Source organism: Equus caballus, chromosome 31 (genome assembly GCF_041296265.1).
Source record: "Equus caballus isolate H_3958 breed thoroughbred chromosome 31, TB-T2T, whole genome shotgun sequence".
In the NCBI taxonomy this organism is placed as follows: domain Eukaryota; kingdom Metazoa; phylum Chordata; class Mammalia; order Perissodactyla; family Equidae; genus Equus; species Equus caballus.
In genome coordinates this window covers 9480065-9502563 of record NC_091714.1, presented here as the reverse complement: position 1 = coordinate 9502563, position 22499 = coordinate 9480065, and the positions used below count along the sequence as shown (strand labels likewise).

General features: G+C 47.3%; 1 protein-coding gene across 13 annotated transcripts in view; it reads left to right on the top strand.

The window, feature by feature from the left end:
• Nucleotides 1-22499, top strand: part of SYTL3 (synaptotagmin like 3) — an 86192-nt gene that overhangs the window by 41736 nt on the left and 21957 nt on the right. For 11 of the 13 annotated variants that reach the window (XM_005608113.4, XM_023632891.2, XM_001501005.6 and 8 more), the window contains 5 exons: nucleotides 4637-4688; nucleotides 5951-6020; nucleotides 7717-7795; nucleotides 10017-10141; nucleotides 17040-17174. In XM_005608113.4, the coding sequence (XP_005608170.2) occupies nucleotides 4637-4688; nucleotides 5951-6020; nucleotides 7717-7795; nucleotides 10017-10141; nucleotides 17040-17174 (461 nt within the window). The remainder of the gene's footprint in view (nucleotides 1-4636; nucleotides 4689-5950; nucleotides 6021-7716; nucleotides 7796-10016; nucleotides 10142-17039; nucleotides 17175-22499) is intronic. The other 2 variants (XM_023632895.2, XM_070256296.1) reach the window with 1 other exon arrangement.

Genomic DNA, 22499 nt, shown 5'->3' with positions numbered 1-22499 from the left:
GATGCACGAGACGAGGCTGTGTCCTCAAAGGGTTCACCATCTAGTGGGAGAGACAGACACGTGTGCAGAGGATGACAGAGTAGTCAGAGGAGTGTTAATGAAGTGCGCATGGCAACTACGAAGAGACAGGTACAAAATTCCCGAGAATGAGCTCCTAGAAGGGCTTTGAAGGCGTGTGACCAAGGAGCATGGAAGGAACAGAATCTACTGGGCGTGGGGCGTCTGGGGAGTTCAGTTTGACGAGGACCTACGAATGGGATGAGGGTGGAGAAGGTGACACTGGAGAGGAAGGTAGGGACCAAACCACAAAGGACCCCGTAGGAGTTTCCCCCAGCTGCTGTGACAAAGTCCTGCGATCTGGGTGGCTTCACCCAGCAGAAACGTATGTCCATTCTGGAGGCTGGAAGTCCAAAATCAAGGTGTCGGAGGGGCCACACTTCCTCTGCCAGCTCTAGGGGAGGACCCCTCTCCCCGCTTCCAGTTTCTGCTGATTCTCAGCAATCCTGGGTGTTGCTGGGCTTGTAGACACATCACTGCCATCTCTGCCCCTATTCTCACGTGGTCGTCTTCTCATCGTCTGCCCTCTGTGCAGGTCTGCCTCTGGGTCCAAATTCTCCCTTTTTCATAAGGACACCAGTCAGAGAGGATTAGGACCCACCCTGACGACCTCGCCTTAACTTGATCCGCAAAGACTCTATCTCCACGGAAGGTCACACCCCCAGGTGCCAGGGGTTGGGAGTCCAACACATCCTTCCAGGAGAGGCGTGGAGGCAGTTTCATCTGCATCCACATAGGCTGCGAGTTCCAAGCAGGGAGGGAGGGCCAGGCCCTGTGCTGGCTGGAGGGTGGGTTGGACGGGGGAGTGGAGGCGGGGCTGGGAGAGCAGCCAGGAGAGCTGAGTGCAGGCAGGGGGATGGAGGGGTGAGGGGCTGTCGCACGCTAACTGCCCACCCTCTCTCCCCACGGCCCTCACATGCCTCCAACAGACACACACAGGCCTTGTTTCTGGAAAATTTAAGCAGGATAAGATACATGTGACAAATACAAAAAAAAAACATGTAAAATTAAGAAATCTTACAGTTTTCAGGAACTTGGTCATTGGTGTGTATGTGGTCGTTTTTCCTCCTTGCTTTTAACAATGACTATTTTCAAACCTGAGCAAAAGCAGAAAGAACGGTACCTGCCTCCCGCCACATGCCTGTCACCCATCCGTTACCCCATTTTCTCTTTTCCCCGGTCCTGCCCTGCCTCATTTGTGCGTGACTTTGTAGCAAGTCGTGGTGCAAAAGCCAGCTTTGTCATGGGTAAACTTTGTGACTTGGGGCCCATTATGCAATGTCCCTGAGCCTCGGTTTTCCTTTATAAAATTGGGGTGACAACCCAGTACAGTCAGCCCCTAATAAATGTCAGCTGTGCCTCCGGAATGCACCCTGGAAGCCGAAGATAGGGACCTCTGACCCACAGCTGCTCCCCCGTAAAGCCACTTGCCTAGCGATGCTGCCAGAGCAGAGAGGCAGGGCCCCACTTCCAAGCAGCCTGCCTCTCGGGAGACCTCAGGAGACATCGTGCTATGAGCAGTTTCTTGTGGGATTTACGTGAATTTTTTTTTTTTTAAAGATTTTATTTTTTCCTTTTTCTCCCCAAAGCCCCCCGGTACATAGTTGTGTATTCTTCGTTGTGGGTTCCTCTAGTTGTGGCATGTGGGACGCTGCCTCAGCGTGGTCTGATGAGCAGTGCCATGTCCGCGCCCAGGATTTGAACCGACGAAACACTGGGCCGCCTGCAGCGGAGCGCGCGAACTTAACCACTCGGCCACGGGGCCAGCCCCTTACGTGAATTTTTTTAATGAATTTTTTAAATATGTTAACGAAAAGTAAATAGTGCCTTTTAAGGAAGACTCTGGTAAGAAACAACTGAGGGATAGGAGAGAAGAAGAAGTAACATGGACATGAACAGCGTATGGGCAGAGCTGCTCGGACTTCAGTGCTCAGGTGGCGGATCTGCAGGGCTGGGGTTGGGCCTGGGATTCTGCTTTGCTGTCAAGCTCCCAGTTGGTGCTGCTGCTGCTCGTCACTGCCCACCCCTGGAGTAGCAAGGACATGAAGTCAACTAGGACCCAGGGGCCAAACCTGTCACTCTGCCTGTTTTTGTATGTTCAGTTGAGCTAGGAATGGATTTTACTCTCTCTCTCTCTCTCTTTTTTTTGGTGAGGAAGATTGGCCACGAGCTAACATCTGTTGCCAATCCTCCTCTTTTTGCTTGGGGAAGATTGGCCCTGAGCTAACATCTGTTGCCGATCTTCCTCTGTTTTGTATGTGGGATGCTGCCACAGCATGGCTTGATGAGTGGTGCATAGGTCCACACCTGGGATTGGAACCCGCGAACCACGGGCCACCTAAGTGGAGCACGCAAACTTAACCACTACACCCCCAGGAGGCCAAATTTTACCTTTTTAAGTGGTCAAAAAGTCAAAAGAATAATACTCGTGACATAAAATGTATATGAAATTCAAATTTCCATGTCTATCAACTTTTCTGGGCACAAGGACACGCCCACCCTTTAGTGCTGTCTGTGCCTGCTGTCGCAAGGGCAGAGCTGGGTACTCGGGACAGAGACCCAATGGACCTAGAACGCTTACTGTTTGGCCCTGACAGAAAGGCTTGGTCGACCCCGTACAGCGGCCAGCCAGCGTCAGTGTTGCGACAGCCGGCAGGGGGCAGCAGAGAGCCGTGTGCGGGCCAGGGCTTCCCGGGACCTCAGGACGGGTATTTAGAGATGTGAAACGTGACCCACGGGGACTAAGCTGAGCTTTTAGGATGGAGATATGGGGCCTGAGGTAGAAATGCCTGGGCAGTTAGCACGAGGAGATGGGGTGGGGGTCAGGGGGAGGAAGGAGACAACGCCCAGGGTAAGGAGCTGTTGCTGGAGCAGACAGGTCTAGACCCACAGGTCATGGGAAAACCGGCAGGAAAGGTGGGCCCAGGTGGGGTGTGGAGGCCCAGAGATGCCAAGTGGGGCTTGGACTTAAGGCGAAGGCAATAGGGAGTCACTGAAGGCTTTAGGCAGTGGAGTGATAGCATCGCATTTGTGGGGAGGGACTGTAACTCTGGTGGCTGTGCCTGGGGGACATTGTTGCAAGGATCCAGGGGCAAGGTGATGAGGGGCAGAAGACGGCGGGGCAGTGGGGAAGGGGTGGAAGGTGAGAGTCAGCTGTGAAACAGCCCACAAGAAGGCTTGGAATGCACGGTCCCTTGGGGTCTGCGTTTCCGCCCAGGACTGCTGGATAAACAGTGTCGTATTTTTCTTTCTCTTTCCGCTGTTTTTCTCTGCTTTCGCGAGGGCCATGATGCAGTGAGGGTGGTTCTCTTTTTGCTCCCGGCCTTACCCCCGTTTTTTCTGGTGCCTCCTGCAGATGTAGGATTTCACCACCAGGAGCTGGTTCTACCAGTCTTTGGGCGAGGCCTTTCTGTTCTGTCTTAGAGATTAGTATTTCTCAGTGGGGGAAAGGAAGGGCTTGCAGACTCCTTTTAGAATCGGGTGAACTCCAGAAAAATGCACGGGGGCAGGTAGGCTCAGAAGTGGAGCTGTCATTCCAGGGCTCCAGCTCCCTGAGGCCAGTGCCAGTGAAGGAACCCACCCTGGGGCTGCACTGCTCAGGGTCAGTGAGGGGTCAGCTGCTTCTGGCTTTAAGGTTTGGGGCTTGCTATCAGAGCCCTTTGCCCCCCACCCCGCCAAGCCTCCCTGTGCATCCTGATCTTCTTACTCTCTGCGCCTTCCTCCCGTCTTACGCAGATGATGCAAATGCGTAGGAGTTTCTCTGCAAAGAACACACAAGACAGGAGCTAGTGGGTCCTCCTAGGATGGCAGGTCTGTGGTTCTTGCTGCCTGATGGGCAGCGTGGGGCCCTCTGGGGAACTTCCCTGAGCAGAAGAGTGGCCTTCCAGCCTCTGGGCTGGGCGGGCTGGGTGGGCTGACCCCTCCCTATGCACTGGGCCAGGAAACACTGTGTTCACAGAACTCTGAATGCGTAAATTTCTATTTTGAGATCTTGATGTATCATAAAATCCCCTTTCTGGAAACAAAAAGAGTACTATCTCAGACGCAGTCTTATTTAGGGAATTATTAGCTTCTCTAACGAGAAATAAGTAGATTACATTTTTTTAAAGATTAATTTAATCTCCATAACAAGGAACATTTAAAAGAATATAGTCATTTAATTGTGAAATGCTTCCAAAGGAACAAATGGAAGCTTGAAAACTTGAACTATTGTTCAAGTTATCCAGATTTAAAAAATCTAATCCAACATCGACTTTTAATAAAAACAGCCCTTCCCAGCAATTATGTCTTTTACTGTGTGTCTGTGTGTTTAACAATAGCTTTAGTGGAATATAATTTATGGAACATAAAATTCACCTGTTTTAAATGTACAATTTAATGATTTTGAGTAAATTTACAGACTTGGGCAACCATCACCACAATCTACCTTGAGCACGTTTCTAGCCCCCCAAAATGGTCTCTTTCTTTTTAACTGCAAGAAATATTAGAAAAATAATAATTTTAATTTATTATTTCCTGTATTTGCATCATCTAAGTTATATTCTTACTAATAAGTGACCTTTATTGATATCTCTTCCAGGAAAACACGAGACAGCTGGAGCAAAGCTCTTGCAATCTTATCAGAAACTGAGGTGAGCATTGAGAAAGGACAGGCCGTCCTGGGCCCTCTGGCACTGGTGCACAGAGGACATGCTGAAAGAACTTATAGATTGCTGACATTCAGATGTCACCACTTTGGAATGTCACTTTTTTTTTAATGATAAAGTGCCTGCAAAAGATTCAAACAGAGATGTTTCCTGATTCTTATGAAAAGCCTTCTAGGAGCTAGCATATTATTTTCTCACTAAATGTTTTATTTGTTTCTTTTTTTTTTTTTTTGGTCAGGAAGATTGGCCCTGAGCTAACATCTGTGCCAGTCTTTCTCTATTTTGTATGTGGGACACCACCACAGCATGGGTTGATGAGCATTGTGTAGGTCCATGCCTAGGACCCAAACCTGCAAACCCCGGGCTGCCAAAGCAGAGCGCATGAACTTAACCACTATGCCACCAGGCCGGCCCCTGTTTTGTTTCTAAAATTCTCCTGAAATATTGTTAGGAAGCTAAATATTCTTTTTGAGGGCACGTTAAAGGAAATTCTAAACCAAGCATTTGCTTTTATGAATCAGCCATCCCTCCAACGTCTTGCTCAAGAGCCTGACACCTTACAGACATTGTGGATTAAACATTGGTGGAATTGACTAACGGCTTGAGAGATGTTAACTTCTTGTCACAAAATTCTAAACACCAGCAGTCTCGAAGCTGGCAATAATTTACACACCTGATTACACTGAATTTATTCAAGTGTTATGGAAAGCTCCCCTCTAGCAGCTATTTTTTTGGCCCTTGATGAGATTTTTCCAATCTCAGGATTTTTTCATTTTTTACGCCCTCATTTTTTCCCGCTTCTTTTAGTGTGAACTTCTAATTCCTCTCATGGTCGATTTTTACATCTGCAACAATTTTGGGCACTTCTGCTAGCGTGGTTTCCACTGAGAGGACACGCAAGCCCATAAGCCACACACGTGTGGAGTCTGAGTTCCAGAGCAGGCAGACGGCAAAGCTGGGTTCCGAGCCCCCCAGCTATTTTAGGACACATGGATGGAGCGCGATGCGCAGACATTAGACCCTGTGACGCTTGTTTCCCACATTCAGATACTGGGAAATAATGCCCTGCACAAAGGAGCAGATCCAAACAGGGCTGCTGGACTTTCTGCTAAAAAGTGAGGAGCTAAAAATAAAAAGCAGAGAACTTGAATTACAGGACAATGACGAATCTCACGTATTTGTAAGATGTGTATTTAATATTTATGTGGTTCATAACCTATTTCCTTTTCCTGTATTTTTCCTCGCAGTAAAATTTCTGTGGTTCCTCCTACCCCGCCTCCTCTCAGCGAAAGCTGGTGCAGTGGCAGCCCTGGCAAGGTAATGTGTCTGTTCTCTGTGCGTCCCTAGGGAAGGCGAAATGGGAGAGAGAGAGAGAGAGGAAGAAGGGGACCTGAGTGGTTGTGCCAGGAACCTCATGGCAAAGGGGTCCAGCTGTGGCTTGAGCGGGTCATGAATTGAGGCAGGGAATGCCGGCCCGACTGCTGGGCCCTGTCCAGTGTCTGTGCCGCCACCATGCTTTGGGGGCCATAGGACCATCCGTATTGTCAACCGACTCACCTTCTGTCTGCACCCCGTGTCCTCACCTGCACCCGCATCCTCATCTCTTTACTCCCGTCATTCATTGAGTCTCTTCCCTAACTGTGCGCTGTGCCCTTGAATGGGGTCTGGCTGGGCTGCAGTGTGTCTGGGGGCAGGTTGATTCACAGGTGTGTGAGAGTAGGGGTGCCTGTGGAAATGTGTGTGTGTATCTTTTGAGTGTTTGTAGGTGCTCATGGAAAGTAGACCAGGGCCAGGTCCAAAGAAATTAGCCAGGTGATCTTGGGATAGTTACCCGGCTTTCCACCTGAGAGATGGAAATAATTATGTTCCCCTGGCTTGCCTCCCATGGCTGGTGTGAGCAATTGATGAAATAATGTCTATGCTGGTACTTGGAAACTATAAAGTACCATGAAAACAATGCCCTTAATTATTTTCATTATTATTATTCTGTGAATGAAAGGAGTAACCATATCTGTACATAGGAGAATGTACGCATCTGCTGGTGAGAGGGAGAAAATATATACGTTCTTTTTCCAATTTCCAATTGAAATTGGAGTGACCATCTACTTCCTTCTTGAGATTTTAAATTCTCCAAAGTTATTCGAGCACTGTTGTGCTCAAGACATATTTAGTGGATGGATGGATAGATGGATAGATGAATGGATGGATGGACGGATGGACAGGTGGATGGACGGATGGAAAGATAGAAGGACAGATGGAAGGATGGATGGATGGACGGAAGGACAGAAGGACGGATGGACTGATGGACAGATGGAAGGATGGATGGAAGGATGGATGGATGGATGGTAGGATGGATGATGGGTGGATGGAAGTATGGATGGATGGATGGAAGGATGGACAGATGGATGGGTGGAAGGATGGATGGATGGATGGATGGAAGGATGGATGGATGGATGGATGGATGAGACTTGCAGAGGGAAGTGATCTCATTTTTGTTACTTTATCTTCCTTCTGCTTTGGAAGGCGGAAGTAATCTTTGGCTCCAGGCCAGTCACCTGTGCCTGGTACCACCATCAGCCCCTGTGTCACAGGCATCCTGCCTGTGTTGGCATCCCCTCCATATTGAGTTGGGATGGGTTGTAAGAGAAAGGCGATTAAAGAAGCAAGAATTTACTTGGGTGCCATCCTTGAGCCAGGAAATGTCAGTCATTATTTCTAAGAGGTAGTTATCTTGTCAACATCACTTTGATGATGCCCCTGTCTTTAATGCAGTGTCAGAACTCAGAGGAGAAAAGCTGAGCAAAGAGGACCCCTGCCTCTTGAAAGGATGGTGCCCTCCCCTAGACATGCATGCACACACACCAGCTGTACCCCGAGTGCTCATGCCCAGATGCACACATCCCCACACGCCTGCACACACCGGCCAGTGTTGGGGTTGGTCCTGGAGGCTGCTGGGGCAGACACAGGTCATCAGACATAACTCTCATTGTCTTTCCTTCTGTCTCTGTTTTAGTTACAAGAACTTGGTCAGTTTAAAGGATTTAATAAGTCCATGGAAAATTTGTTTCTGTCTGTTACCACCCACATGAAAAGTAAGTGGATGCTTCTCCATGTGTTCTTGCCCCACTGCTTGGGCCAGCCCAGCCCACTGGCCAAGGCCTGGCTGATGACCTCTGTCTGTGGTTCCTGGGAAAAGCCACAGCCCCCTGCCCTTCTCCCGTCTCCCCACAGAGCAGGGCTCTGGCTCCCTGGGGAAAGAGGAGACCCCTGACCTGCCGTAGCTCAGCACCGGGGGGGAAAGGAGCTGGATGCAGACCTCCGGCTAGCACTGGCACCCATCGCAGCCTCTCCCAAGGAGCAACAAAGAAAGCAGAATGGTCTGATTCCAATGACTCAAAAACCAGAACCTTTGATACGATTCCAGTGAACCGAAAATCAGAACCTTTCAGGCAGGGTGGGGCCCAATATCTGTCATTTGTATAGAATGACTTGTCCACTCTCCTTTTCTCCTCGGTGAATTTATTTTCCTGGATTAGCAGAATGCGTGCAATTTGCACATGCAAGGAACCCAGAACTGCCGCTGCTTAGAATCTTGTCTCCTTCAACGTTCTTTCTGCTCAGATATTTTTTCCTCTTTATCTTAAAATGCGAGTCCTAGAGAATAGCCCCATGGCAGGCCTCCTGAGGTGCCCAGAGCGACCCAGGTCCTTAGTGGGCTGGGGTGTCTTGGGCATCCGTTCTGTTCCGCTGTGCTTGTTTCATTCCTCATCCATTCCGCAGCCCTCGTTCTGCAGGTACGGGTGGACAGTCTCCGTGCTGTACCTTGCCTCTGAGACAATCTCAGTACTCGATCTTAATTAGTCCTCTGTATTCCCCATGAGCCCCGTCTAAGCTGTCCCGTGACGACAGTGGAAATCAAAGCACTGCTTTTCAGATAAGCAGAGAAGTGACGTCTCATGCGACAGTCTTCCCTCCTCTGCTTCCGAAGTGGGGAGCAGCCAAATTTCATGGCCTCTTTGCTCATAAAGCTTGGAGGTTGAAAACCACCCCTGTCGCTACCCCAGGCTCTTGGAAGATGTCACGCTGCGTCCACATCAGCCTCGGACACGGTTTCCAGTAGTGCTACCCACGCCCTGAGCAGCTGGCTCTTTCCCGCTGATGCTTCTTATGGGAACTTCTCGGCATCTTTTTCTAGATTCACAGCCTCTACCCAAATTCGTGTGCCTTCTGTGAATTCCCTCCCACCACTGCCACTCTGGAATCACTCCTTGGAGTTAACTCCGACCTTGGCATCCCTCAGTCAGGCTCCCAGAGAGGCAGGACGCACGTTTCATCTTGTCCCACCTCCCACTCGCCCTCCCACATGCACTGGGACCCATGCACGGGTATACTTGGGCGTGCTTAGCCCCATCGCCTCCCTGTACGTACTCACACATTTGAGATTTGTCAGTTTACTACCTGAGTATTAGGACCATGACATCATAATAGAGCCCCAGACCCGGGTGGACAGCCAGAGCCGATCCTTGCAGGGGACTTCACGAGCAGAGCAGCACCCCCTCTCGGCCACCGATGTTGACTGAAACCCCCTAACCTGTGTCCCCCCATATCTCTGTGCTAAAGAGAGTGTCGAGGCCCATTTTTGAGAGAGACAAGGCTCTCCTGGGAAAAGCCAGGCATTTGGGGAGGACAAGACCATCTTTGAGGTGGTTCCCTCACTCCTGTGTGGGGGTTGCTTCCTTCTTGCTTCCTCATCTTTATTGTAGACCATGGTTAGCCTGAAAAACAAAAAACGTTAAAGTCATCTTTTCAGGGTTTGCTTACTAAAATAGTTGTAAGCATACCCCAGATCTTGCTTTCACCACCAGAAATGGGGTTTAGTTATAAAATCTTTGTAAAGAACCCTACAGTGCTGGCTGCTTTGTTAGGCTTGTCTGTGTTGGACAACCACGCGTTCATGACATGTGGCCCAGAATGCAGAGTGACCGGGGTCAGGTCTCCCGGCTGACGGTGGCTGCCCACCTACAGAGGCATGTGGCTGCACAGTCACCTTTTAGGAATCCAGCTCTTCTGCCCTGTGCTCAGCGCAGGGTGCCCCGAGTCTAGCCCGCAGTGTCTGGGGCCTCTCCGGGGGCGTCCCTGCTCCCCCACACCCCAGAGCTCGGCGCTGGGCACGCTACCTCCCTCCTCTATGGTCTTGCCCTCGTGGGACCATGGGCTCCTCCTCGTGTGGTCGCACGAATCCTGGAGCCGGGCTCCCTCGAGCCCCGCAAATCTGTGCCCCGCCACCTGTCATCCCTTGTATTTCTTTTCTAGAGCTCTCCAAGTCCCAGAATGACATGACTTCTGACAAGCAACTCCTAGCCACGGGGCCCAGGCAGTGCACGGGCCAGTCGGAGAGAAGGAGCCAGTCTGACACTGCCATCAACGTCACCATCAGGGTATTCCCCGAGGCCACCAGGCCACCACAAGATCACCTTCCAGCCCATTCTCGCTATAGATTTATTTTTCCTTTTATTTTGTAGCAAAACATTAAGCAGTCTGAAAGCGTGATTTGAAGCCCCTTTATATGGGGAGGCCAAAGGAAGGTCAAAATTCAAGGTCGATTTGGAAAACGGTTCAGAATAGGGAAAGGTTTCAGCCTAATTGCGAGCCCCTGGGACTTCCACGTGTCCACAGGAGCTCCAGCTGGCTTCAAGGCCACAGCAAAGGCAGAGGGCTTGCCTGCAGGGCCAAGACATGCCAGGTTATTCCTGGGGTCTGCGAATACCCTTGCTGAGAGTCGAGGGGCCTTTCCACTTCCTATTTCCAACTTCTCACTTCTGATAACCTCTGCTGGCACTCCGTCCTGGTCTCTGCTGGGAGCTGCTGAAGACACAAATACAGCATGGTGACGGGCAGTCCTGAGGGAGGTTCTCTCCAGGTCTCGGAGCCGTGAGAGCGACCTCACCTCATTGAGGCTTTTAGGGAAATCGTTCCTCTGGCTTTCTAGCGGGATTGAGCCAGCCTGAAGCAGAGGCACTGGGTGTGAGAGAAAGCCGACTTTTGGATCAGAAAACCTGGGTTCTAGCCCAGCTGGGGTGACTTGGCTATGACAGGTGCCACCACCTGGCTGTTTCCAGGGTTGATATGACTGCTTTAGTTGGCTGGACAGGACAGGTGCCCCGTCTCTACCATGGTGGGCTCTATTTGAGATGTCCCCAGACACACTATGCTTTAGCCTCACTCTCCTGCTGGGACTTCCAAAACACCCTCTCAAGATTTCAAATCCTGCCTCCATCCGCTGCCCGCCACCTTGGGCACGTCACATGAACTCCCTGAGCATCAGTGTGCCCCCCGTGAAATGAAGGTGATAATACGTGTTCTGCCCATAGCACAGGCTTCTTGTAAAGATCCCCTGACATAATATAGTATCTAAATTGCTGTTTAAGTTATCTAAATCGCCAGCGTTTCTTATTATGTGCCAGACTCTGTACTAAAAGCTTTACTTGGACTATTTCCTTTTATCCTCACATCATCCCGTGAAGTAGGTATTACATTTGGCCCTATTTTACATTTAGGGAAACTGAGGCTTAGAGGGATTAAGTCACATGCCCCTGGTGACATAACCAGAAAGTGGTGGGCAGTCTCAGCTTGGAGGGTGAACGCTGGAGCTGCGATTCTCAGCTTTAGGATATATGTGAGTCACCTGGGATGCTGTCGCAATGCAGACTCCGAACCAGTACCTCTGGGGCAAGCATGAGATGCAGAATCTTGGATATGTTTCTAAGGAGCTCATGGGTGAGCAGGTGAGGTGATGCTGCTGGCCCTCGGACCTCACTTTAGGAGCAAGGTGTCTAGAGAAGTGAAATGTATTTGGAAGGTCTTTGAAACCCTAAAGCGCAAACAAGAGTTCGTTCCCTCGGCTCCCCAGGGTCCACAGCAACACCATCCCAACCACCATCCCTGAGTCAAGAGATGGAGGAAAGGGTTACTATCTCTTTAGAAAATGATATGTTCCAGGAATGATGGCAGCTTTTGTTACATACTTTGTCACATTTAATTCTCATAAAAATCCAGAGAAGATATTGTTACTCCCACGCTAAAGATCTAGAACCTGTGTTTTCGTGAGAGGTTAACCAACTTGTCCAACGTCACATATGCAAGGCGGAGCTAGGGGCAGAACCTAAGTTTCTATCATTCTAAATTCTAAACTCTTACCCTCTTCATCATATGCCCCACATAAGAAGGATAAATAAAAGCCACTGAAGAAAGAGGGTTCAGGATGGGGGTTCTGAAAGCTCAAATAATTCTCTTCCTCGCCTGGGTGGGCTGAAGCCACTCTGATGCTAGCACTGGCTAAGAGTTGACAGAGTACCAGGCACTGTTCTTGGTGTAAAGCCCTGAGAGGCATTTAACTTTTTCATCCTCAAAACGCCCTGTGAGGTCTATACTATTACTGTCCCCATTAAAGATGACACTGGGGCAAAGAGACGACCAAGGAGTAATGTGGTCAAAAGTGGCAGGGCCGGGTGGAGCCTGCTTCAGAGACCTCACCTGTAACACCTGCTAGGAGAGGTGGCAGCGAAGTTAGAGACTGGCACATTTCCCACTCTGATGTCACGTGCCCTGTGATGGGGCAGCTCAAGTATCCACAGGCTTAGCTTTCGGCATATGGAAGCTGACATAACGTGGCATCCGTGGCACTCACCCTCCCCTGCTGCGTGTGCATGTGGAATGAGCCTGCTGGGCAGTTGCAAGGTTGTCTGATGGGACCGGGGAGCTCAAGGGTAGAAGCGAGGAGGAGCAGGGGAGGCCGTGGCTAGAGCGTCCCCATCGTGTAGACACTCCATTACCTGTGTGTCCACTTCACTGCCATGCTCTTGGCCAGACAGGCTTACAACTTTTGCAGGTGTTCTCTCTCCCCACCTCACTGGAAGATATGGCTGTTTTAAGGAGAATTTAGCCAAATGTTCATAAAGTTCTTAGCAATCGTGGCATGATCTATAAAGGCTAAATAACGATTGGGTTGAAATATGGAGTACGTCTTTAAATAGGACGTTTATCAGACTGCAATTACACATGCCTTAGCTGGTGAGCTCACAAAAATCACACATTTTGTGGGGAGCATCTTGCCAACATTAAGCACACAAGGTGGTGCCCTTTGGAAGTAGGAGATGTGGTGACCACTTTGCAGGTGGCAACACTGAGGCACAGAATTATCGGATACTTTTCTTAAAGCCACATGGTGACTCCGGGGTGTTAACTGGGAAAAGAGCTCCAGATGTCTTCCATGTCACTTCTCCATTAAGTTTGAGCTTCATGTTCTGAAAATCCTTCTGCAAAGACCCTCCCTTAAGCAGCTGGGTTAGGATTCTTCAAGAAGTGAGTTCTTCTTCCTTCTCCTTTGAGATTTCGCGTGCACCCCAGTGGGATTTTGTTTCACATCTCTTTAATGTGTGGTTGATCCATATGGGCCATAAAGACACACTCCTGTTATCCAGGAAGGAGGCATACAAAGTGGTTAGGAGGGGCCCTCTCTGAGGAGAGAGATCGAGGACAGAGCTGGAGAAGAAGGCCTTATATCATTCTGTACCCCTTTGTATGATGTCAAGGTTGCCATGTAGCCTAAGATCTAAAGAGACAGCCCACCCCAGGGCGTGGTGCTCCCTGCCCATCTTCTCTTTCCCCACCTGCTGGCCACACCTCAGAGTCTGAGCAGCAAGAGAAGGGAGGCAGCAGCGTTGGGTTTCAACTGTTAAAACACTTGGTCCTCAGATTTAAGGGCAGTTGATCCTGCCAATGGTCCCAGGAGAGGTGGTCTACTCGTCAGCTGAGATTCAACATGGCTCAGAGCATGTGTTATTGGCCAAGCCCAGCCTGGGTATTTTCCTGATACCCGAGTGAATGTTTCTGTTAAAAAGCAACCCTCAGAGGCAGTCTCAGAGGCAGCCACAGTTGCTCTTCCTTCCCTTATCTAAGATCAGAAAAATCCCAAACGCACATATTGCGTGGGTCGAGAGTCCATAATTTGATCAAGTCAAATCTGATGTTTGTTGATCTTCCAGCATATAACATTAAACTTAATACTCTTTGCAGAGTAGGTTTCATTTGGGGCAATCATTTTTTTCCGTAATCTGGCCCAAACTAGATAGTTATTGAAATACGTTAAAAATCACAGGGAAAAAAATGCCTTCTGTTTGCATCTTGATGCCCTTTAATAGGACACTGAATCTGACAAAATCATTCAAGTCCTTCTGAATTTACTGGAGAAGAGTGGGACACCAGATTTCAAGTTGGATTCCTTAGTCAATCAAAATAGGCATATTTTTTAGAAGAGTATCGACTTATCAAATAATTTCAAAATATTTATATTTGTGTTTAAGCTTCATTAAAGGTTTTCCAGGATCCTGATGCATTTAGAAGCACGGTGGCCCCTAGAGTAGGAATTTGACCTGCCATGTGATCGCTACTAAAAAGATAGTTCTTTGTTCCTTTTTGGAACTTTCCATCATCAGTTTTTTTGTGATTCAAAAACTATGTTCCTTTAAAGAAGACTGAATTAAATGGTTGTATATTGAGCACCTAGGAGGTACAAAGCTTTATATTAATATTTAGCTCCACTTTATTCTTTCTATCTGGGCCTGACTACTTATCAATTTCCTTATATGCTGTTACCAGTGGAATCTTCCATGTTCCCCAAAGCCTCTCCCCAACACGCTCAGAAGAAGGAGGGTTTGCGGGAGGAGAACCCTCTGACGTCTTCCTCCCACTTGAGTTTCTCTGGCTTCTTAGTCATCCTTTCCTCCTGCTTTAGAAATGGACGTTCCTTCCCAAGGCGGTGCCCTCCACTGGGCGTTGGCTCTCCTTTCTCTTTGCCCTCCTCCGGGACCTTGTTCCATCATCTTGCAGTTTTCCCCCTCTTTGACCATTTCTCCTCAACCTACAAATATGTCCCAATCTTCCTCATCTTAAAAAATAAAAACAGCTTCTGAAGGATTCCCCATCAAGCTGCCCTTCCATTTCTTCATCACGGCCAAAATTCACGGAAATGTCGTCAGCTCTCGCTGCCAGTGCTCTTGTCCTCACCCTTGCCCTCCCTCTGTGCGCTCCTAACTTCCTTGCAGCCTGCAATCCCCCCGTTACCAGTGTGCAGCCCCCAGGGACCCCCTGATGGATGAGCCAGGTGGCTGATTTGCAAGTCATCCTCTTCAATCATTTTGTCGAATTCTTGACCAGAATTCTATTCTTCTCTTTAATTAAAAGGAATGACTTTTATTGCTTTTCTGTATAACAAAACCTATGCCTACTCACTGATGAAAATTTAGAAAACACAGACTCTGGGGACAGCCACTTTGACTATGCACATACACTCATTTTACAAAAGTGTCACCCACTCTTATAATTTGTTTTTTTAAGAAAATCTGGGATTGGCCCCGTGGTAGAGTGGTTAAGTTCACACACTCTGCTTTGGCAGCCTGGGGTTCGCCGGTTTGGATCCTGGATGCGGACCTATACACCGCTCATCAAGGAATGCTGTGGCAGCATCCCACATAGAGGAATTAGAATGACGTATACCTGGGATATGCAACTATGTACTGGGGCTTTGGGGAGGAAAAAAACAAAAAAGAGGAAGATTGGCAACTGAAGTTAGTGCAGGGCCAGTCTTCCACTCTAAAAAAACAAAAAAAAGAAAAAAAGAAAAAAAAAGAAGATCTAACATTATGTTTTAATTCTTTCCATGTCAATAAATATACATTGCCACTTTTAACAGCTACTTTTTAGGGCTTTTAATTCACGCTGCCAAATTGCCCTCCTCTGAAGGCACTCAGAAGGAGAGTAGCCCACTTTCCGGCACTCCAGCCAGCACTAGAGTTTATACTTTTTATTTTAACATTTGTTAATTTGATAGGCAATTTTGAAAAATTGCATTTCTTTAATTTCAGGCGAGCCTTTTCTCATACATTTTTCTCCTCTTCAAACACCCTTCATTCCTGAAATCCTCATCTTGGATCTCCAGCTCCTCCAGCCTCTGTATCCTCCCCTGTGCCCACCCTTTAGTGTCCCCCGAGCCACCTGGTCCCTGGACAACCTCACTCATCACTGTGTGTGCATGTTCTCGTGTCACGTCTCTGTCTAGCCTCTTGAGTCTCTGAGGTGGCACTGGTCTCTAGCAGGTCTGGGAACAAGCTCCGTACTTGACCGTCATGACAGCCCCTCCACCTGGGGTGCCTTACGTTGGGTCTTTCCCCAGCCAGCCTTCAACACCCCTCTCAGGTCACACTCCCACTGAAGGTCATCCCAGATGCCCCTTTCCGCTTAAACCCTCCCTCTCCTCTTTCCCGTTGACTTGGCTCGTGGCTCCATTTTAATGGCGTGTCTATTACCTGCCCGCTAGTGAGTGCCTGGAGAACAGATTTTGTATCTTCTCCTCCTTCCGCTTCTCTCTCTCCTTCTCTCCTCCTCCTCTTCCTTAGGACTTAGAGTGGTGGACTGAATATAGTGTTGCTTAGAAATGTCTGGTGGAATTGAGTTGACATTCTGGGGACTGAGCATAAACAGTAATTTCGAGGTAATCATTTCTTTCATTTGTTCTCTAACATTCTCACTTATGAAAATTATGAAATTATGACTATGGTGCATCTGTTATATTTCTAAGTTCTGCTTCCAACTCAGCATCAAAACCTAAAGTCTCAATTGAGAAACTTTGTATTTTTAGCTAATAAGAGGTTTTCCCAGCTTGCCCATGGTGTTTATTGCTCTACACTAGCACTGTCCAATAGAACCTTCCAGCCACTGCCACATGTGGCTACTGAGCACTTGAAATGTGTCTAGTGCAACTGAGGAACTGAATTTATTAATTTTATTTGATTTTAATTAATTGGAATTTAAATAGCCATATGTGGCTAGTGGCTACCATATTGGAAAGCTGTATATATTCAAAAAGGTCTACAACTTTTTAACAAAGTATTTTTGTAAAATTTAGAGACGTATTTTGATTTTTCCCCTTTTTATGAGCATATTGGAGCTGAAACTGCCTAACAGGCTGAATACTGTATTTCATGTGATTAAATGCCAGGATCATTATGAAGGCTAAAATGTGGACTTCAATTTCTTTACGACTTATACTAATCCTTAACTAACCCACTCATCACCGTTCATAAATATCCCAGGGCTTGAGGATTTGTGCCTCGGGGCCCCATGGGTGTGTGTGTATGCATTTATCCAAACGGAAGTGCGCCCTCTTAGCACCAAAGTTTGCATATTGGTGGCATCGGGTAATAGATGCGAGCTGTGCTTGCTGAAGTCACCACAGTTGGGGTGCAGCCTGTATTATTAACTCTGTGTTTCTTTTTTCAGAAGGTCAGCGCCCCAGATATTCTGATACCTCTCGATCAAGAGAGTCCCAGACGCTTTACTAGCCCTGTTTTGAAGCAAGAGGATCTCTTATTCAGTCCAACGCCCGACACTTTATTCTCAGGAGGCTTGAGACACGTGAGTCTCATTTAATACCCTTGATGCATGACCAGGGGTTGTTATCGTGATGTCCAGTTGGATTGGTAGGCTAGGATAGGAGTGAAGTGTGGTTTGGGGGATAAACTGGAGCACGACACTAGAGTGTGGAGGTGATATTTTACTTAAGTTGGGAGCTGGGTAAAACCTTGCTACACTTTGATGGTGGTTTCTCTTTTTTACAACATCTCATTGTGAACATTTTCATACCTACAGGGCGTAATTAATAATGAATAATGGTGGCTTTGGATGAGCAGCTTTTAATTTTGATGAAGTCTCATTTATCAAATTTTTCTTTTATGGTTATTTTTCTGTCTACTCACAAGCCATGAAGGTCTTCTCCTGTGTTTTCTTCTAGAAGCTTTATAAAAGTTTAGCTTTTATAGGTAGGTCTATGCTCCAACTCATTAATTTTTGTGAATGGTGCAAAATAGAGGTTGAGGTTCATTTTTTTCCCATATGGATACACAGTTATTCCAGCGCCATTTGTAAAAAAGACTGATTTTCCCATTGACTTTGGTGTCTTTGTTGAAAGTCAAATGACCATGTAAGTCTGATTTTTGTTTTTTGGAGATTCTCTATTCTGCTCCGCTGGTCTCTTTGTCCCTCTTTACGCCGAGACCACACCGTCTTGGTAACTGCAGCTTTGTCGGAAGCCTTGAATTTGGGTAGTTTAAGTCCTCCAACTTAGCTCTCTTTTTCAAGATGTCTTTGTGATGTTTTAAATGCGGTCTCTGGTTATAGGCAGACATTTTTATTCATTCATTCATTTATTCAAAAACATTAAATGAATACTTTATGCCTAAATTTGTGATATATGGTATAATAGCACCTTGGATGAGGGGTCATGAGACCTCAATTGCAGTCATAGCTCTTTAACTAATTAAATGATCTTGAACAATCACAAAAATCTCTCCAAACTTCGGAGTCCTCATCAAGGAAACATCAGTTGTTCCTTTTATTTCTGAATTGCTTTGAGAATCAAATAAATGCACACATTCTGCGGTGTAATATAGTGGGTTAAGAACTCAGCTTCTAGAAGCCAACTTCTTGGGTCACGTTTGCCTCCTTTAGTGGCAAGGAGTATGACCTAGGACAAGTCCTTTAACCTCTCTGTGCCTTGGGGTGATTGTGTTTTTATGGAAAATAGTGCTTACTTCAGAAAATGATAGACTTTCCCCTCCTTTACGTGAATACCCAGTGGAACATTCAGAAGTCATGGCAGAAGCAGGCCAGATCCGTGCATTGAAGGATAGCGAATACCCTTGACTCAATCTGCTAAATGCTAGCAGCTCCCAGCCCAGCCCTTCGCGGGCCCTGTGGGTGGTCCTGCTTCCATCAAAACCACTGCTGTACACCCTCACTACCCAGAATGTGGGGCCCAGGAGCATTAGCATCTTCTGGGAGCTTGTCAGACCTGCAGAATCTCTGGCCCCATCGCAGACCTATTGGGTCAGAATCTGCAATTTAACAAGATCCACAGGAGATTCATACGCACGGTGAGGTTTGAGAAACCCTGATGGAGCCCTGGCAGTTTCACACTTGAGTAAAGTAGGTCACCTCTTAAGAATTTTTTAATAGTCTAGGGCTGTGCTGTCCAATATAGTAGTCATCAGTTGCATGTGGCTATTGAGCACTTGAAATATGGCTAGTCTGAATTGAGATATCCTGTGAGTGTAAAATACACACGGGATTTTGAAGACTTAAATATGAAAAAAATGTAAAATGCCTCATTAATGATTTTTATATTGATATAGGTCAAAATGATGGTGTTTTGGATATATTACATTAATAAAATACACTATTAAAATTAATTTCACCTATTTCTTTTTTTCTAATGTGGCTACCAGAGAATTCTAAATGACGTATTTCGCTCCAGTTCTATCTCTGTTGGACAGCACTGGTCTGAATGCTATGATTGTGCATTAAATAGCACCTGGAGTTCTCTGGAACCATATCCAAAACGTTGTATCATGTGCCTCTGTGCCCTTTGCTGGGAAGAAAGCTCATGTTTTCATCCAGTTCTCAAACGGGTCTGTGCGTGCACATGGGTCAAGGACCAGAATTCGGCTCTCAAATGCAAATCAGTTCACACAAGTCCTCTTGTGGACCCTGCCACCCCCCTGTTGAGTGCACCCACCTGCTCCGGGTCACACAGATGGTTGAGGCAGAACCAGACGGAATTTCCGACTGCCGAGGCCCTGGCCCTCTGCTTCTCGGATGCCCTAAGGTTGTGAGAGTCTGGGGATGGCCCTGCCAGGATATCTCAGAGGGCTTGTGTTGGAGGACGGCTCAGCATCTTTCTTTACAAGTAGGTGTTGTTTATACTTGAGGATGGTTCAGGACGGTGAAAGCACTGAGGAAACACTTTCCTGAGGGCAAGGTAAGCAACGGTGGCTCCAGAACATTCTCTCCTAGGATTGAACCCTGTCCTAGGTATGAGACAGGGAGAGCAGAGGGGTGGCCTCTGGGAGGCTTTTCCAAGACTCTTCTGGAAGCTTTGCCTCTTCCCAGGTGACAGAAGGACTCCAAGGATGCCAACCAACTTGAGCCTTTATTAGGCTGGCCCAGGAGGATGGGGCTAAACCTTCGGGATTGCTCAAGGGGCGGTTTTCCCTGAACCACCCAGGGTCCCGCTAGACTGGACTCTAAGCTCCTTTGAGGGCCAAAGTCATGTCGTTGTATGACCAGAAACCAACATGTAGGCAGGGACACGGGCTGGGAGCCACCCCACAATGGTCCACGGGGCCCTATACCACCTGTGCTGCCCCCAGGCTGCTATCACTTTCCCTCTTGCTCTCTCTCCAGAACCACACTGGGCAGACTCAGGCCCGCCTTGGGGTGTTTCTGCGGCTGTTGCCTCTCCCAGGCACCAAGCTCATTCACTCCCTTGCTTCATGTCTTTCCTCCAAGGTCACCTTCTCAGGGAGATTGGCCCCTGTTCTGCACTCCCATCGCCCTTACCTGCCCTGTGCTTATCCGTAGTCATATCACCTTCTGTAGCTATATAATCGGCTTATCTGTTGTTTATTGTCTGTTGTAATTTTCAAGTGCCCAGGGCAGTGCCTGATACTTAAATGGCACTCAATAAATATTTGTGGAATGATTGGCTTAATCCTTATCATAACTATGTTTATTGAAAACCTACTATGTGCCAGCTCCTGAGCTAGGCGCTTCACCTCTCAATCGTACTTTCAACGATAATGTCCTGTGGATGCTATTATCCCATTTCACAAATGGGAAACCTGAGGTTCACAGAGGTGAGGTGACTTGCTAAGGTCATAGGGTAACTGCAGAACTGGTCCAATGCTCGGGGCCACGTGAGTCAAGCCCAGGCTTTTTGTACTATCCCACGGTACTTGTTAAACTCTTAAACTGAGTTGTCTTCCTGACCCCAGCCCTGGTCCAGATTCGCTCACTTGGGGCTGATCCACCTAGAAGCTGACCTTTACGAGTTCGGGGGGATGAGGCTGGGGTAAGGGGATGCTGTGGGTGTGTTCATCTTACCCAGACCCTCTTTCTTAGGATTGTTCCTCCAAACCCCAGTGCAAATTCACCAGGGCTGTCCATTGTTCCTTCTTCTAAGGTCTCTGATTTATGCCCTTAACCTTTATCATCATGAGATTGAATTATTATGCGTTTAATCCTAACCTGTTCCCTTTAGATTGAAGCACTGTTCGTTTGAGAAAACTAAACTCCCACAAAACAAATAACTGATTATGCTTCTTGCCCAAGGATGTTGCCAACCCCGGAGAGATGTTGACAGTCCCCCAGAAATGGGAAGTTGGGGCTAGAAAAAGCTTATGAAATCTCTATTTGTTACCAAAGGAGAACGATAAATGGGCAATTAACAGGGGAAATACTCAACCTCCCCCGGTAGTTAAATCAGTGCAAAATTAGAGCAAGCACTATTTTAGGACGATTTTAGCAAATTTTTGAAATGATACAGCTCAGTGTTGGCAAGGTGTGGAGCAGCGGGCATTCCCGTAAACTGCTGGGGTGACCTGGAGGGCAATTAGCAATATAGATCAAAAGCCTTTAAAATGCGTGTTCTCTTTAGTCCAATGTAAGTTACAGGAAATAGTCTTTAAGAATGATCGTGAATGTTGCTCAAAATGTCTGTAACATAGATGTCCAGGCACCATCATTGTTGTTTTAATTTTTAAAATTTGGAAATGACTGAAATGTCCAAAATAAGGTTAAATAAATTATAGTACATTTATTCAGGGGACTACTTTGCAGCTATTAAAAAATAATGTGGGGGCCAGCCCAGTGGTATATCAGTTAAGTTCCCACGTTCTGCTTTGGCGGCCCGGGGTCTGCCGGTTTGGATCCTGGGTGCAGACATGGCACTGCTCATCAAGCCATGTGGTGGCAGGCGTCCCACATATAAAGTAGAGGAAGGTGGGCATGGATGTTAGCTCAGGGCCAGCCTTCCTCTGCAAAAAGAGGAGGATTGGCAGCAGATGTTAGCTCAGGGCTGATCTTCCTCAAAAAAAGAAAAAACAAAAATGTGGTTGGGGCTAGCCCAGTGGCATATTGGTGAGTTTGTGCACTCTGCTTTGGTGGCCTAGGGTTCACAGGTTCAGATCCTGGGTGCGGATCCAGCACTGCTCGTCCAGCCATGCTGTGGCAGCATCCCACATAAAATAGAGGAAGATTGGCACAGATGTTAGCTCAGCCACAATCTTCCTCACACACACACACACACACACAAACAACAAAAAAATGTGGCCGAAGAATATTAATGGCATAGAAAATATGTTATTGATAAATGAAAATATAAGGTTACAAAACAGTATTAGCTCATGTTTATAAAAATAAAGTGATTATATTATAGACATTGCAAAACAGCTGGAAGGATTATACCAAAATGTTGATGCTGCATTGTGGGATTATAGTTTTTTTTGGCTCATGTGTGTTTCCGGTATTTTCTCTATAAGCGTGTAATGTTTTGTGAGAAGAAAAAAGTCCAATTTGTTAGAAATAAAAAAAAAAAAAAGAAAACTCCAGTCATCAGAGGGAGTTAGAATGTGGTGGAGCGCAGACCTCCTCGGTTAACTCCCAAGCACTTCCATGGGAGAAAAAAGTCCTATCAGAGTTCTTGTCTGAGTTTCAATTTTGTTTATACTTCTGTTTTAAAAAAAAAAAAAAAAAAAGCTAATGGGCTGGCCCTGTGGCTGAATGGTTGAGTTCACGCGCTCCGCTGCAGGCGGCCCAGTGTTTCGTTGGTTCGAATCCTGGGTGCTGACATGGCACCACTCATCAAACCACACTGAGGCAGCATCCCACATGCCACAACTAGAA